General features: G+C 35.6%; 1 protein-coding gene across 1 annotated transcript in view; it reads left to right on the top strand.

Moving 5' to 3' along the window:
• The window catches only part of RAB21 (RAB21, member RAS oncogene family), a 39,439-nt gene extending 22,203 nt beyond the window's left edge, over positions 1-17,236 (top strand). The window contains exons 5-7 of the mRNA XM_046013163.1: positions 2,500-2,554; positions 3,034-3,122; positions 10,340-17,236. Coding sequence (XP_045869119.1) covers positions 2,500-2,554; positions 3,034-3,122; positions 10,340-10,482 — 287 coding nt within the window. The 3' untranslated portion in view covers positions 10,483-17,236. The remainder of the gene's footprint in view (positions 1-2,499; positions 2,555-3,033; positions 3,123-10,339) is intronic.
• The last annotated feature ends 505 nt before the right edge of the window (positions 17,237-17,741 follow it).

Here is a 17,741-nt window from a genome sequence, read left to right as displayed (position 1 = left end):
TTTGACTAGCCCATACACCACTGTACAGTCTAACCAAAATAGGGTTCTGGCCCTTTATTGCCATTAGGCCATCTGCCCTTAGCAATGGGTATATCCCTTTCATATTTTTAATTCAAATGTGTATGTATAAAGAAGATAAAGTTTTTACTATTTGTAACACAGTGGCTTTTCCCTTTCCTCTCCAATAGCTTCAGCCAGTTTTTTCCCCTAATCTTCATAGTACTATACTTTACTTGGTGGTAATCCTTGTTTTCAGGTGTTTCAGTCCTATTAGAAAGTTCCCTATACAACTGTGTAGTAGTATTGAAATAGATGAGCCTCAAAGCCTTAATCCTTTATATGTCTTGCTTTTTTTTTTTTTTTTTAAGATTTTATTTATTTCTTTGACAGAGAGATCACAAGTAGGCAGAGAGAGGAAGGGAAGCAGGCTCCCTGCCTAGCCGAGAGCCCGATGTGGGGCTCCATCCCAGGATGGTGGGATCATGACCTGAGCCGAAGGCAGAGGCTTTAATCCACTGAGCCACCCAGGTGCCCATATGTCTTGCTTTTTAAAAAGCTATAGGCACTAAAAGGGTTTTGAGTTTGGAAAGATGTCAGTCTCCAAAATGCAGTTTTTTATTACTTAATCTGTGTTATTAATCCCTTTATGGACACTGATTGTCAAAAGAAATAGTGGTAAAATTATTTTGTTTAAAATAATAATTAGCTTACTAAAGAAGTTAGCTATTTTAATGATAACTAGATTTATTAAAGTTAGGTAAATTTAGAATGCTATTAGATGAGAAAGCAGTGTCTGAATAATTTTCCCCAAATATTCACTTAAGACATTACTCAAATTCTTTCTCGGTCCTCATTTAAAAAAAAATGGATGGGGGCGCCTGGGTGGCTCAGTGGGTTAAAGCCTCTGCTTTCGGCTCAGGTCATGATCCCAGGGTCCTGGGATCGAGCCCCGCATCAGGCTCTCTGCTCGGCGGGGTGCTTGCTCCCCCCTCTCTCTCTGCCTGCCTCTCTGCCTACTTGTGACCTCTGTCAAATAAATAAAATCTTTAAAAAAAAATGGATGTTCATAATTCTGGAAGAATTTGAAAGCAGAAGCATTAGAGATTGAGAAAAACAACTCCTAGTGTTTTAGTTAATTATGTTAAATCTCCCCTTGTGCCTCTGTTGGAACCACTGGCCACTAGGTGGTGCTTTTTGCATTCTTCATAGTATAAACAGCTTGTTTTTCTTCAGGTGATTGTCAGATGTATTGGCTGTAGTATTTAGCAAATTTAAAATTTTATTGATAGATATAATGTAGGAAGTCACAACTGATATGTCTTTCTTGCTGAGTTAAACAGATAACTCTTCAAAGAAGGAACAATTCATTACTGAATTTGTTGGTAATCCCTGAGCTTTAGTTTATAGTCTGTTTCCTTCTCATGCTTTGGCTGTGGTGTCAAATATGTACTGTAGCCGCCAACATTTGGGTGCTCAGATGATTTAAGGTCCTCCATATATACACTCCCTGGGCTTGTACTTCTCAGTTCTAAGCATTGGATCTTTCATTGGGTGCTTACTTCAATCCTTATCTGAAATTGTCTTCTAGATTCTGTAAGGTCCCAAGAAAAGATGACCTTATTTACAAAGTTTTTTCCCCCCTTCCCCATAAATCATAATAGAAATGAAAATATTTGTTTGAAATATTCTTCTTTAGGGTATTCTCTCTTTTTTCTATCTGTTATTTCCTTTACCTTTAGTATCCTGTGTGCCCGGCTGACTCACCTTAACCTCTACCTTGTATTTAATAAGGAATCTGCATTTTGCAGTTTCTTCACTTTTATTCTGGTGGGTTTTTAGCATTATCTCAGTTTTGTCCCATTGTTTAAGAAAACCAAACTTATTTCCAGTAATTTTAAATTTGCATGATGTGCATGTATTAAGTTCTCTCATGCTGCTAAATAGTACATTTCCTTTCCTGTGATAGTGAAGTGCTTAAAAGGCCATAGTCTAAATGCTTTATTTAACCAGTTCTTATCAGTTATGAAACCAAAATACCCTTAGAGTCCAAGAATCTAGCCTACTGTACTTCATGAACAATAAGGTAGCCTTGCTTAATTATTGACTGGCTGTATGTTAATTGGGGACCATTTACATTTGGCTAAGAATCATAGTTTATTTCTAGGTTCCCAAGTGATTTTTAGTCTCCATTATATCCTAAATCAAAGAATAGTGCCCATCTCTTCGGAAAAGTTATTTTCTCCGACAAAGGCTGCAGCTTCAGGAGGGATGTGCATTGAGCCATTTGAGGGAGGTAGAGGCATATATCGTGACTGTAATGATTAACCCTCCTATCATAGGGTTTAACTTTGTAGTTTTAGGACATGTAGAAGTCTGATGGGGATTTGTATTATTTTTTTCCAGGTAATTAAAATGGCAATTGTGTGTTTAGAATTGGCATTGTTTTGTTATAAAAATGAATCAGTATTAAGAATTGGCACTTTTACTTTTTGAAACTAGGTAATAAAATAGATCTGGAAAAAGAGAGACACGTTTCCATTCAAGAAGCAGAATCGTAAGTGTTCTCCCTTTCCCCCTCCATCTAGTCATTCCCTAGTAGAAGTCTTTTCTCTTTGCACAATGTGCTTTACCATTTAGGTGTTACTCAAACCTCTTAATATAAAATGATCTATTGGATTCAGTGATGTGTTGGTAATTTGTGGACTTTTGACAACATCTAAAAATACTCCATTCTCACTTCTCTTTTTGATTTCAGTAGAAAATGTGAAGAGTGATACCAAAAAAACCCCATATAGTCAAATAGTGAGTCACAAAAACTTATTAAAGTATTTGGGTTCCAAATTAACTTAAAAATTTCAAGTCTTATTATCCTTATGTTCTCATTTAAAATTTGGTTCAATGTATCTTAATTTCACTAAATGTGGGTTAATTAGTAATAAGTCACTAAAATTGCTACTTGAAAAAATTCAAATAGCAGTTATGACAAAAACATGAAAATTTTTTTGTATCACTGATGTTAATTTTTTTTTTAAGGTATGCAGAATCTGTAGGAGCAAAACATTATCATACTTCTGCTAAACAGAACAAAGGAATTGAGGAACTCTTTCTTGACCTTTGTAAAAGTAGGTATACTCAGATTTTGTATATTTAGAAGTTGTTCTTTTAAAAAATTTGGTAATACTTTTTAAGTGATGTTTTATAGTCTCAATTAATGACCACATTAATGCTTTCTCACATCTACCAGTACTATTATTGACTTAATATTTTTCTTAAAATCATTTTTTAAAGCTTAAATACCTACTTTAGCTCTATTTCAAGCAGTAGTTAATGGGTATGAAATCATGAAATCATTAGATATGGTATGTGCCAAGTATACATTAAAATAAATGTATATAAAAAATAAATAAATGTATAACTATCAAATATAAAGATAGAAGGAGAATACACAGATTTAAGAAATGTAACAACCTGCTGCAGTGGATGGATCTTATTTGGATCCTGATTTGACAACCTAGTGAAAGAGAACATATGTCAGACAGTGAGCTATATGAACACTCACTGGATATTTGATGATAATTAAGAAATTATTGAGGGGCACCTGGCTAGCTCAGTCAGTAGAGCATGTGACTCTTGATCTCAGGGTCTTGAGTTCAAGCCCACATTGAACATAGAGCTTACTTAAAGAAAACATAAATAAGATAAATAAAAACAGTAAAGTGAGTCTTTAAAAAAAATTATTGAGGTTCTAGTTGAAGATGGTCACATCAGAAGATTTTCAGCTTATCTTCTATAGACACACTGAGTCTAAAGCTATATATGGAACAACTTCCTCTTAAAAAAAATAACCTAAAGGCTGGTTAAATGACAGCTGTACATTGGACTAACAAGAAGAAAACCACATCTAAGAGGGGAAGGAGGCTATAACACAATCATGCCATAAACCCCATCCCTGGTGTGGTGACCCACAACCAGAAGGGAACCCAAAATCCATAGCTTCTCCCTAAGGAGTGAAGAGTTTAAACCCTACAGTGGGCATCTCAGCTTTAAAGACATAAATGAGAGATGATTCCCCCATCTAACTTTGAAAACCAGCCTGGCTTATATCCCAAGATTTGCAAGGTTGGTGCAATCTGAAAAACTGCTCTTGAAGGGCTTTCTCTTGGACTCACTTGTCCCAGGGCCCAGCTCAGAGGCAGCTGATCACACCAATGAAATTGAGGGAGGCCCACCTGCTTCTGTTAAAGGCATAGAGTTTAACACACACATTCAGGAACCTGCTGATGGAATACTCTCCCAGGCTGGAGACTGGCAGGCACCATCTTCATGCTCTCTCTTTGCTGGATTCATCCTTTGTTGTGCTCCAGAGCACCATTATCTTCCAGAGGGAAGCTTTCACACATATCTGGTGCCCTAATTTTTGCAGCTGCACCTGGGAAATACATCTTGATCACCTGGCCCAGAGACCAGGGGAGCTCGTATTCTTGGTCCCGTTGGACTATAATTGATGTTACTCAGAAAGGAGCTCATATCCCTGTCTGGTACCCCAGTTTTTGTGACTGCTGCCAGGGGACACCTCTACATTAGCTGGCTCTGATGGACAGTGGGGCTTATGGTCATGGGTCCCATGGGACTGTAACCAACAGAGAAAGAGTTCTTATACAGCTACCACCCACAGGGCACAGCAAGAAGCAACAGAGCCACAAACTCAGTTATTCTGTGAAGGAGGCCTGTTAACTAGTCATCATGACTGTGCCTGAGGCCAAGTTTCAAGTTTGAGACATATTTAGTGGCCTATGGAGCTGCTTTCAAGGACGGTAGGCTGTAAGCACCATCTTGGTGCTCTTCTTCTACCTTGTTCTAGCTTGCTCCTATCACCTAGGAAGAGCTTATCCATTTGTCTAGAACCCTAATTTTTGTGATTGCTATCCGGGGGATACGTCCAGATCACCTGGCTTTAGTGGCCAGTGGGGCTTATGATTGCAGTCCTGTGGGACTATATGTTTGCATACTTTTGGGTTTTTTGGTTTTGTTTTAAGATTTTATTTATTCACTTGACAGAGAGATAGATCACAAGTAGGCAGAGAGGCAGGCAGAGAAAGAGGGGGAAGCAGGCTCCCCATTGAGCAGAGAGCCCGATGCGGGAGTCGATCCCAGGACCCTGAGATCATGACCTGAGCCGAAAGCAGAGGCTTAACCCACTGAGCCATGCAGGCGTCCTGTCATCGTCTTTTTTTTTTTTTTTTTTTTTTTTTAAGATCTGAGAGGGAGAGCATGAGCAGAGGGAGGGGTAGAGGGAAAGGAGAGAGAATCCCAAGCTGACTTTGCCCCTGAGCACGGAGCCCCACACAGGGCTCGATCCCATGATCCTGAGATCACAACCTGAGCTGAAACCAGGAGTTGGAGACTCAACCAACTGAACCACCCAGGCATCCCTATATTTCCATACTTTTGAAAGCTGATGCCTAAAGATTGGGCTTCCAGTCACCCTACATCTAGGTGCTGAGGTCCTCCCCTTTGAGACACTGATAGGTCTTAGGACATCCTTAACTACTTGGGAGCTATTAAAATATTAGGCTGCTTGTTACATTTACTGTATAGAAAGCAACATGGAGAGTCACACAAAATGAAGAAATAGAGGGGGTGTGTTTCAAATGAAAGTACAAGATAAAAACCTTGGGGAAAAACCTTAATGAAGCAAATAATTAATTTACCTGATAAAGAATTCAAGGTAATGGTTATAAAGATGATCACTGAACACTGAATTGGGGAGAAGACTAGGTGAACACAGAACTTCAACAGGAAATAGAAAATATAAGAAAATACCAGGTAGAAGTCACAGAGCTGAAGCATACAGTAAATTAACTGAAAAATACAGTGGTGATATTCAACATCAGACTAGATGAATCAGAAGAAATAACCATTCAACTCAAAGGCAAGGCAGTGGCACTCACCCAATCAGAGCAGCTAGAAGAAAAAAGTGAAAGGGATAAAACAAAAAGAAAAAAATGAAAAAATTGAAGATAGTTTAAGGGACTTACAGGATGACATCAGACAGCCCAACATTTTCATCCAAGGGATTCCAGAAGGAGAAGACAGAGAAAGAGGCAGAATCTTATTTGAAGACATAATGGCTAAAAACTTACCAACAGAGTAAGGAAACAGACATCCAAGCCCAGGAAGCCCAAAGAGTTCCAAATAAGAGGAACCTAAAAGATCCACACCAAAGACACATTATAAGTAAAATGTCAAAAGCTAAGGACAAGGAGAAATTGTTAAAAAGCAGCAAGTGAAAACTTGTTACATAAAAGGGGACCCCCACCCCCAGTAGATTATCAGCAGATCTTTCAGCAGCAGTTTCCCAGGCCTGAGGGAGTAGCATGGTGTATATGATACATTCAAAGTGCTGAAAGAAAAAACTTCCAACCAAGAATTCTCAACTTGGCAAAATTATATTCAGAAGGGAAGGAAAAATAAAGAATTTTCCAGACAAGCAAAAGCTAAAGTTCATCATCACCAAACTTTCCCTAAAGATATGTTAAAGGAACTTCTTTTCCCTGAAAAAAAAGGGAGGGGGGTGCTAATTAGTTATTAGAACATGCTTGAGAGAAGAAATCTCACTGGAAAGCAAATATTTAGTAAAGGGAGTATATTATTGATTATAAAGCTAGTATGAAAGTTAGAAGACAAAAGTAGTAAAATGACCATAATTACAATAATTAGTTGAGGGCTACATAAGATGAAAAGATGTAAAATGTGAAATCAAAACCATAAAACTTCGGTGGGGGAGTAATAATGTTGAGCTTTACCATGGGATCAAGCTTAAGATGTTTTCAACTTAAGGGTGCCTGGGTGACTCAGTTGTTAAGCATCTGCCTTTGGCTCAGGTCCTCATCCCAGAGTCCTGGGATCGAGCCCTGGCATCAGGCTCCCTGCTCAGCAGGAAGCCTACTTCGCCCTCTCCCACTCCCCCTGTTTGTGTTCCCTCCCTTGCGGTCTCTCTCTCAGATTAAAAAAAAAAAAAAAAAAGTCCATACTACCCAAAGCAGATTCAGCATAGTCTTTATCAAAATTCCAGTGGCATTTTTAACAGAAAGAGAACACAATCCTAAAATTGGTATAGAACCATAAAAGACCCTGAATAGCCAGAACAATCTTGAGTTGGAGAAAGCTAGAAGCACCACAACACTTCCTGATTTCAAACTGTATTACAGAGCTATAGTAAAATTATGGTATTGACATAACAATAAACACACAGATCAATGGAACAGAATCCAGAGCCCAGAAATAAAACCATGCATATATGACCAATTAACTTATGACAAAAAAGCCAAGAATATACAAGATGTAAAGGACAGTCTCTTCAATAAATGGTGTTGGGGAATTTGGACAGCCACATGCAAAAGAATGAACCTGGACCACTATCTTATACCCAACACGAAAATTAACTTAAATGGATTAACTTAAATGGATTAAGTTACAAATTAACTTAAATGAACTTAAATGAACCTAAGACCTAAAACCATAGAACACCTGAAAGAAAATATAGACAGTAAACTCCTTGACATAGGTCTTAGCAATGATTTTTTTTAGTCTGACAGTGAAAGCAAAAGCAACAAAAGCAAAAATAAACAAGTGTACTATATCAAACTAACTATGCAGCTAAAAAAAAGCAGATGAGATTTTGCCATTTGTGACAACATGGATGGACCTTGAGGGCATTATCCCAAGTGAAATAAATCAGAGAAGGATAAATAACATATGACCCCTCTTATATGTGAAATCTAAAAATAAATAAATAAAACCAATCTCATAGATACAGAGAATAGATTGGTAGTTGCCAGAGGCAGAGTTTGGGGGTAGGTGAAATGTTTTTTGTTTGTTTTAGTTTAAATAAGTTGCATTATTCTTTATTTTAAAAATTAGAAACTTTTTAAGGTATGATTATGGTGTTGTGGTTAAACTTTTTTAAAAAGGTCTTATTTTTTAAAAAAGGAGTCCCTGTATTTTAGAGGTTATATTAAAATTATGAATAAAATGATGTGTCTACTGTTTGATTCTCAGTAATACTAGGGATGCTTGCTTTGTATAGATGAAATTGTGTGATGGACATAATGGATTTTCATTATGTTTATATATACTTGAAGTTTTTCATAGTAGAAAGTTTTTTAAAAGAGAGGAAAATGTTTATCACCAATAGCATATATACCAACCATACTTAGGAAAACCCTAGTCTATGGAATAATAGATTGAAATGATTTTGTAAAATTATATTCCTTGACTTTATGGACCTTATAGTTTCCTGAGAATTTGATGAAACTGTGGTTTTTATCTCTAGGAAAATGTACATATACATAAACTTTGGAGTAAATTTCAGTTTTACGAAAACCTGAAGATCATTCATAATTCTTGTAGAGCTTTAATTTCCCTAAGTGAGGTCTCCTGATCAGCAGCATCAACATTACTTAAGAATGTACTAGAAATGCAGATTCTTGTGCCCTGCCCAAACCAACTGAGTCAAAACTTCTGGAGGTGGTGCCTAGAATCTATGTTTTAACAATCCTTCCTTATGATTGTGATGCACACTGAAATTTGGGAATTTGTTTCTATTTTCACTGCTTGTACATACCTATCAATCACTTGGAGATCTTGCAAAAATGTGTATTTGATAGAGTGGGTCTGGTGTGGGCCTAAGCTTTTCGTTTCTAACAGGCACGCATGTGGTGATGATGCTGGTCCTAAGACCATACTTGGAGTACCAAAGGTCTAGAGCTGTAGCTTAGAAATGTTACAAATCTAACATCTTTTTTTTTTCTTAAGATTTTATTTATTTATTTTTTGAGAGAGTGTGCATGAACACACAAGTGGGGGGAGAGGCGGAGAGAGAGTGAGAGAGAGAATCCTAAGTAGACTCTGTGCTGAGCATGGAGCCCAATACAGGGCTCAGTCTTACAACCCTGAGATCAAGACCTGAGCCAGAATCAAGAAAGGGACACTTAACTGACTGAGCCACCCAGATGCCCCTAAATCTCACAGTTTTATAGAAAAAAATTTGAGTATTTCCCATGTTTATTTACAATGTATAGAACATATACAAATACTAATATATTTTGTCCATTTTTATAAAACATTAAAAAAAATAGAAATTTTGAAAGATTAGGGAACAATATGTAGGAATTAGAATTTGTGGTGTTTTCTTATTTCATCTTACTGGATTTTCCTGTAAACCTAAATTTGGAAACCATTGTTCAAGAGCAGTCTCTGGACCCAAGTTTAAGAATTACTGTTCTAAGGACTCCCTCTTTTCTTTCTTCATCTTTTCAGATACGTATTTTGTGAATATTTACTCCTAATCTTTGTCTTCTTTTTTCATTTTTTAACTGTGTCTTTCAGAACAGAAGTTCTAAATTTATTTAATAAGGTCTGATTTGTCAATTTTTCTTTATGATTCATTTTTTGTGTGTTTTATATGAGAAATCTTTGCCTAATTCACAGTCACAAAGATTTTTTTCCTACAGAGATTTCCTCCTATGTTTTCTTCTAGAAATTTCTGGTTGGGTCTATAATTCATTTAAAAATTTTTATATATAGCAAGAGATAAACATAAATCAGGGTTTATTTTTTACATGTAAATATCCAGTTCTAATATTGTTTCTTGAAAAGATTAATCTTTCTTCATTGAATAATCTTGGCATATACATCAAAAATCAAGTGACCATATAAATGGGGGTCTATTTCTGGACTCTGTTCCATTGATCTGTATTTATTTTTTATTTAAATTTGGTTAATATGTAGTGTATTACTGGTTTCATTGATCTTTCGAGCTCTCCTTTCCCCAATATCTCACTCTCTATTGGAGTAACTTTCTGCTATATCTTTAAGTCACATAGCATGGGTCCTGCAGCTTGTTCTTCCTCCCTCATCTTAAACTCTTTCATTCTTTCAGATACTATTTAAAAGAATTACATTACGAGTTGAAGAATAAATCTTTTCCCCTAACTACTAATTGTACATGGAATAATTTGAACTTCTCTGACAGATTGCTAAGTATATTTGGAAAATCTTAAGGATTATACTTGTATACAGTCATTTGTTCAAAGCAGAAACTTTTCTCTCTATTGATACCACTGTGGCCATTATGCAACTGGACAAATATAGTTGCTATTAACTATCTATAACTTTCAGGAAAGGCTGTTTAGTGAGCTGACAAAATGTTTATTATATTTAGTTTCTTTGTTGGTCGAAAGTCAGAAATGGCTATCATGGTGGTATACTGAAATTACAGAAAGAGGAAACTCATAGGTTGTGGTCCTAAATAATTTCTGTTTCCTTCCTCTCTCAGGGATGATAGAAACAGCACAAGTGGATGAGAGAGCAAAAGGCAATGGCTCTAGTCAACCAGGATCTGCAAGGCGAGGTGTACAGATTATTGATGATGAACCTCAAGCCCAGAGCGGTGGTGGAGGGTGCTGTTCTTCTGGATAACTGTTCACACTTAAGAAATTAAACAAACTGTGGATCATTGCCCTCAACATGAAGACTGCCATATTCCAAGTCACATTATTTTACCAATGGAATTATAGAATTAACAGTATTTTAAATTACGTTTATAACACTGCAGAGACCTTAAGTGCTAAACTTAGTGGAGTTTGTGACCAGAGAATTGGCATTTTTCTACAAATGTTAACAAAGCAATTACCAATGGCCTTTTTACATACTTTTTTCTTTAATAAGGAATAATATGCATGTAGAAAAGACCTACTTAAAGGCTTCATTTATATTCTTTTAAATCAAATCTTTATTTAATAACTTATATATGTTGTTGGAATGGTATAGATTTTTGCAGCCCTTTGTATTTTGTGGTAGTTTGAATTGTATCACTTCCGAACAGCAAACTGTTTTTGTTTTCTTTTTTTTTTAAGTAGCAGATACCTGAAGTACTATTTTTGCAGGGTTTGCACAGGCCCCTTAACTGTCTACTACTTTGATATAATCTATATACAACCTGTATGCTGAGCTGGTAAAATACATTGTAAAATTACATATTAAATATTTTATCTGCTTTTACAAGCGCAAGGTGCAAAAATATATACAATAGTCTCATTGATGATTGTAAAGTGAATTAACATTTGGTGATAATGCCTAAGCTTTTTGACTCTGTTATAAAGATCATAGCTCCCCTTCACTTTTGTCTTAACTTGAAAGTGGCGTGTTTTAATTTTCACATATACTTTACTTGAATTATTGCTGTTGTCATATTTTTTTGCCTCTGTAAGTCTTTCTGATGATTGAACAACAGCATTTGCCTTTTGGTTTGTTGGGGTTTTTTTGTTTTGTTGTTGTTGTTGTTTAGGGGGGGACTTTTTTGGATAAAAGAGATGAATTCTGCTGATTTTGCTTTAGAGTGGTTACCTTAGAAGTATTTGAGTGGAGCATGCTGAGTTTCACTTCTGCAATGGCTTTAGTTTTCTCTTAGACTTTATGTGAGATGGTTTCACTGGTGTGAGAAGAAAGGAAGAGGTCCCAGAGAGTTGCCACTGGCCAAGACTCATTCATACAGCATGTCAGTGGGTAGTTTATTCTCCTGGGGCAGCACTTTTAAACACTTTGTGAGCAAATTGTATTTGTTCATTGCTTGCCAGAGATGAACACAAAAAGTTTGTTCCATTTTATAAGAGTTGTCCTTCTGAGTTTCTGTGAAGGGAAACATTTCATGTAATGTGGTTATAGCAAACACTGGAAAGATTTATTATAAAATTATATTCTTGTATACTTTGTAAATTAGTCTCATTAGGGTTTTTCTTTTTCTTAAGCATAGGACTGAACTTAAATTTGTTAATTTTAATAGAATCAGACACTGCTCACAGAAGGATCACAAATTGTGGAGATTAACATAAATTGTTCTTGTTCTAATATATATATTTTTCCATTTCTGTCATGCTTGGAAAACTAGTAAATGTTATGTCTAAGATTAAATGGAATGGTCCTTGGATTTACTTCTTATAAGAAGCAGTAGTATGCAATAAAGTTGTTAGCATGAGCAATTAAGAGAATATAAAGAGGTTACAGTTACTGAAGAAGTACTACCATATTTTTAAGTTAATAGCTTAAATTTTCCCAAATGGGTTTAAAGTTGAATTGACACCTTGATGTTATGATGTTAGAATTTTGACTTAAAATATTAAGTGTTCTTTGAGCCCTCACTTTACCTTCTTTTAGTTACTCTCCTTGCTAAACTCAACACACTGATCTCTGTTGTGTTTGGAGAGGGTGGAGTGGGAAGAGTGAGGGATATAAGCTATAAAATTGTTTTTTTTTTTTAATCAGATGATTGTACTCTGTATAATCTCTCAGTGTCCTGGGAAGTTTGTCTTTATGTAGGGCAGCAGAGGAGACAAGGGGAATCATGAGTACAAATACAGGAAAAGTTGGTTTTGTCCCCTGGTTCTTCCACAGAAAGTAAAGCAAGCCTTGCCATTTCTTCTAGTACACATGCAGATGTGAAATAAGCTCTTCTCCTTTGGAGTGGAATGTTTTAGAGATAAAATTGAGTTTTTTTTCCAAAAAAGTAGAGTCATAAAGCCTGATCACTGGAAAGTTGTATTCTTGATTTTTGACCTATATTAATGATACTAAGTCCAGATAGGAATCTCTGCTCCAGAGTTGCCAGATAATGATTGATGGGGTAAAACCACTCTCCATATTTTTTTTTCCTTTACTCTCCCTTGGTTTCTGTGTATCTTTCATAACCTCAAGCATTTCTTTTTTTGACCTGTAATTTAAGCTAATTCATTAGCAATGATAAATAATACAGAATACTTGTCCTTGCCTTGAGGCCCGAGAGGTCTTTAGGTAGGAATAGGATGAAAGAGGAATAAAAGAGGACCAGCAAATTGCAGTATGTGCATAAAAGAGAGGTAAAGGGATGGTAAACCAAGGCTGAGAAAATTTCTCTGATAACTTTCTTCACCTCTAACATACCTTTTGTGTTCCTGTCCTTATAAATTGTGCTATTAGGAAAAAGACACAAGTTACTGTATTGTGTATTAAAAGTAGTAGGTAGAACCAATATATTTTTCATTTAGTAAGTGTATACATTTAGTATATATAATTAAAAATTGGTATAAGATAGTCATTTAAAAATACCTGAATATTATGTTAAAAGTATACAATCATTGTTTCTGTAATGATGATGGGTATTCAGCATCTTGTTTTGCTTTGTGATTATAGAGGAAAATACTGTTTTTAAAAATGTATATTGCAACAGTTTTGGGGTAAACAGCAATCTCAAAAAAAGCATCACGTTATTGAATGAAATATGAGTGTTCGAATTTGTTTTGTTCTGGGAATATCTCCTAAAAATACCCTAAAGCTATGGCTGTTACAGCTAAACTGATGTTTTGGTTGTTTGTTGTTGTTTTTTTTTTAATATTAGCCATATATTATTAGTGATTACTTTTTACTTGGCATTAAAGTAAAGAAGAATGATACAGGTTTTCAGTAAGAAAAAATAGAATTTGGGAAATATGAAAGAAGGGTAGTGAGGAGAATGGAAGGCAGGTGGATTTGAAACTCTGCAACCTGACATTTTTATAATCATTTTGAAAATACATTATCAAGTCATTATTTAGTCATTTCTAAAGACAAGTTATGCATTGTGCCAAATATTTAGAACATAAAAATGAATTGTGATACTGTGTCTTTTAATACAATTTGCAATTTTCTATATTATAAATGCTACAAGGAGTCTAGATCATTGATGTTATCTCCAAATAATAGAATTTACCCTTATAAATTGACACTTATATTATCTCCAGAAGTGGTTTGATCTGTGCCTTTAACTTTTGAAATTCACCTTTTGACTTCTGTTTGCCATTGTAGTCTTCTTTATAGATGCAGTTTGGCAAAGAGGGAATACATACTCTGATGATTGAAGATGTTGAGCTCTTCTAGAAAAGGGTATGGATGGTTGCAATCATTAGGAGCCTTACAATAATATCTGGAGGTACAGAGACTAAGTAGATCTTTTTTCTAAATTACAAAATGATTTACCTAGATTTTAATAACTAAAAGCTGAATGTATATATTTACTTGACTTCACGATAGGTATTGATTCTAGTATGTTGCTGTTCTGTAATTTTCAGTTAACAAAAACAATAATATATTTGGTATTTGTGGACCAAAATTCATGTTACACATATGTTTGGCTTTGATGGCGTTTCCCTTTTCAAAGGAAACAAATTAGAATTCTGGGCAAATTTCCTAAATGCAGTTTTTTAGCATTAATCATACATAATGAAAAAAATTTAGAAATACTCTTAAGAGTTTCCAATTTCAAGCAACAATGCTTTTGCTTCTAAACAAATATCACTTTAATTTGATAGACTTTTAGCACTGCTTGTGCTCTTTGGGATTTATATATCATCTCTTTTCTGAGAAGCCGAGTGTGCTTTTATATGTTAACCTTGCTACCACAACTTTTTCTCTGCAGTAGATAAATGAACACAGCAAGTTGATGTTACACGGCATACCCAGTAAGAAACTTACTCTTCAAGCATCTCGTCCTCTTCAGAGGCCTGCTCATACTTCCAAATGTATCACATTAAAGCCAAAAGATGAAACTGCCCACCTTTATTCTCACTGTATCAGTTCTCAAATACTCAAGAAAAAGCTAAAATTGACTTCCTTAAATTTGAGCTTGTGTAGAACAATGAGAGGAAAGGTGAGGGACAGCAGGGATAACGTATGGTAATATTGAAATGTAGACAACAATGGTATTTGCTAAACTGTATCTTCGGTAGCAAACTATTTTAAGGAGATCATCATATGTAGTACTTCTAGAAATGTAAAAGTTCTTCACTTTGTATTTAATTATCTGAGAATATACTCTAGGAAAAAGAATAAAAAGTACTCCCCTCCCAGATGGAAAATAATTGCTCTGTAGTATGTACTCTTCAATTACCTTTTTGCTGTGCATTTATATAAGTATTTTTACCTAGAGAAATACATAGTTTTACGGGTTTTAAATTTTTACATAAAATGCTGTATTACTATGCATATGTTTTGTAACTTGCTTTTTCTCTTACCATCATGTCTAGGAACTGTTAATGTCAGTATATGCAGACTTTCTTTTTATCTTCTCCCACATGTTGAGTGTTTGCCTTTCAAAATAACTTCTGACTCTCTATGAAACCTTCCCAAAAGGAATTTTGTCAGTTAGATGGATTTCACGAGAATCAGGATTTAAGTGCAAGCCAGTGATTAGACAGGATCAGGGTCTCCCTTAAACATGTGAGTCTGGATATTAGAAAGACAACTGCTTATAATTCATTTGAAGTACATTACTTTTGGCCTACTGTTGACTGATTAACATATAAAATTTAAGAATTTAGCAGGTTGTTTATTTAGAATAGGTTTTTATTTGAGGGACGTAGAAAAAAGGGGAGGAATAGCTGATAGAGAAAGAGTACAGATAAACTAAAGTCTTTCTAGAACTCCCAAGTAGTTACATAACATAGGACTTAATGCAGCCAAAAATTAAAACTTCTGTTTGGCTGGTGCCTTTAATGAAAAAATGAAAAGTCCCTTTTCAGATTTCCCTTCCCCCAACATCCCACATCCCTATCCTTCTTAAGAGATACGGTTAACAGTGTGTGTCTCTGTCTCTCATTTTTATTTATATTTGGCCTTTATGAATTTTCAGTGTTCCTTGAAATCAACTTCTACCCCATGTCAAATTCCATCTTCAGTCAACTGACAAATTTACCAAGAGCAAACTAGAATCATACTTCTTTAAAGAAAGTTACATCATTGGTGACAGTTCTTAAACTGGAAATTAACTACTTGATTCTTAATATGTTTTATGTTTATCATAAATTAAGCTTAAAGAGTAACCCTCATTCTGTGAAAGTCAAATCATTGGTTTCTATACCCTGTGGAAATAGGGTAGGGAAAGAGAAGTGTGATATTACCTGTGTAATTCTGAGTTGGGCTCATTCACGGCATATTCTCTTACTTGAGCGTTGCTGTTGTCCCCCACAGTTACTTTATAGGTACGGTACTTCTCACTGTTCAGGCTATAGCTTAGCATGAGAGTGCCTTGACACAGAGTTAGCTGTACATGCCCCAGAACAACAATATTTGACTTCTAATGAAAATAATTCAGAGGGGGAAATTAAGCACAAGTGTACATGATTTTGTTAATTGTTTCTGGATGGTCTTTTAAAAAATTTAAAACACATTCCGCTCATCATGACTGTGTATCAGTTGCCCTCATTTATTGAGTACCTGCTCTGTGCCCAGTGAACATATAGCAGGGGAACTAGCTTCCTTTGTAGTTAGAACTTGGAGATGGGGAACAGATGACCTTTGCCTATAGTCAAGGGTGTAAGTAGTTTATCTGTATATACAAGGTTGACTGAGCACGTGTTCACATTCTGTATTTGATCAGATACATACACGTCAGTTTTTGAGGTGAGGTAATTAGAATGATAGTAGTTGGAACTGATCGTGAATTTGAGGTAAAGCTGGACAGTATGATTTTTGAGTTTTGCAAATAATACATTTTCAAACCAAATTAAAATAACTTGTTTTCTAGCTTCAGCGGGGACAATTAAATGATCCTTAAGTCCAAACTGCCTTTCCAGGTTTTGTAGTAGCAGTGAAGAAATAGGCGCTTTTTGCTTATTTCAACAGCTGTTTTTTTAAAACCTAGAAAAAAGTGCATTTAAAAAAGCAGTGGTATTATTTTGTTTTTGACAGATGTTATCTTGTCACCAGATAATAACCCAGGACACAATCCAGTCCTAAGTCATAATAGGCCCATTTGGAGAGTGTATCACAGTATAATTTGTATATATGTATACATTTTTTTTTTAAGTAGGCTCTACATGGGCTTGAACTCAGCCCCAAGACCACACGTCACATGCTCTACTGACTGGGCTAGTCAGGGCCCCTAATTTGTGTATTTCTAAAAACATTTTTCAAATGGGAAGTAAGTCCCTGTTCTTCTACCTGAAGTTGAAGACATAGACCAGAAGGATTAAGCCAGAAAGCTTAATGAATATCTGAATTTTCTGATAATCTTCCCAGTGCCCTTTAAGAATATTTTTGATATTACAGTGTATTGTTAAAATTAACTCAAATTATCAGGTCCCTTCTTGGCCCCTTTTGGGAAAAAATAGAGTGAAATCAGTTTTTAAATAACTATTTCATAAGCCAGTTTTCAAGAAGTAATTATATTCAGGGGGCACTTGCATGGCTCAGTTGGTTAAGTACCTGCCTTCGGCTCAGGTCATGATCCCAGGGTCCCAGTATCGAGTTATGCATCAGGCTCCCTGCTACTCCCTCTGACCCTCTCCACTCTCATGGTCTCTCACATACTCTCTCAAATAAATAAAAGAAAAGAAGTAACATTCATCTGTATTAATTCATCTGCACTGACTTGCAAAAGATGAATTATTTTATTTTTCCAAGTTTTTATTCATTTGTCAGCATAAGCCACAGAGGAGCGGCAGGCAAGGGAGAAGCAGGATCCCTGCTGAGCAAGGATTCTGATGCAGGAATCACTTCCAGAACCCTGGGATCATACCTGAATGGAAGGCATTTACCTGAATGTAAAGCCCCATGAAAGAAAAACTATATAGCAAGGACAAGATACTTTGAGGACTTTTTACAAAATTACTCATCTTGTCCAAAGCTATCCAGTAGTAGCTCCCCCCACCACAACTGAATCCCGTATTAGT

The sequence above is a fragment of the Meles meles genome, chromosome 7 (assembly GCF_922984935.1).
Source record: "Meles meles chromosome 7, mMelMel3.1 paternal haplotype, whole genome shotgun sequence".
Classification (NCBI taxonomy): domain Eukaryota; kingdom Metazoa; phylum Chordata; class Mammalia; order Carnivora; family Mustelidae; genus Meles; species Meles meles.
Note: the sequence above shows the minus strand (reverse complement) of the source record. Positions and strands in the feature narration are given on the sequence as shown.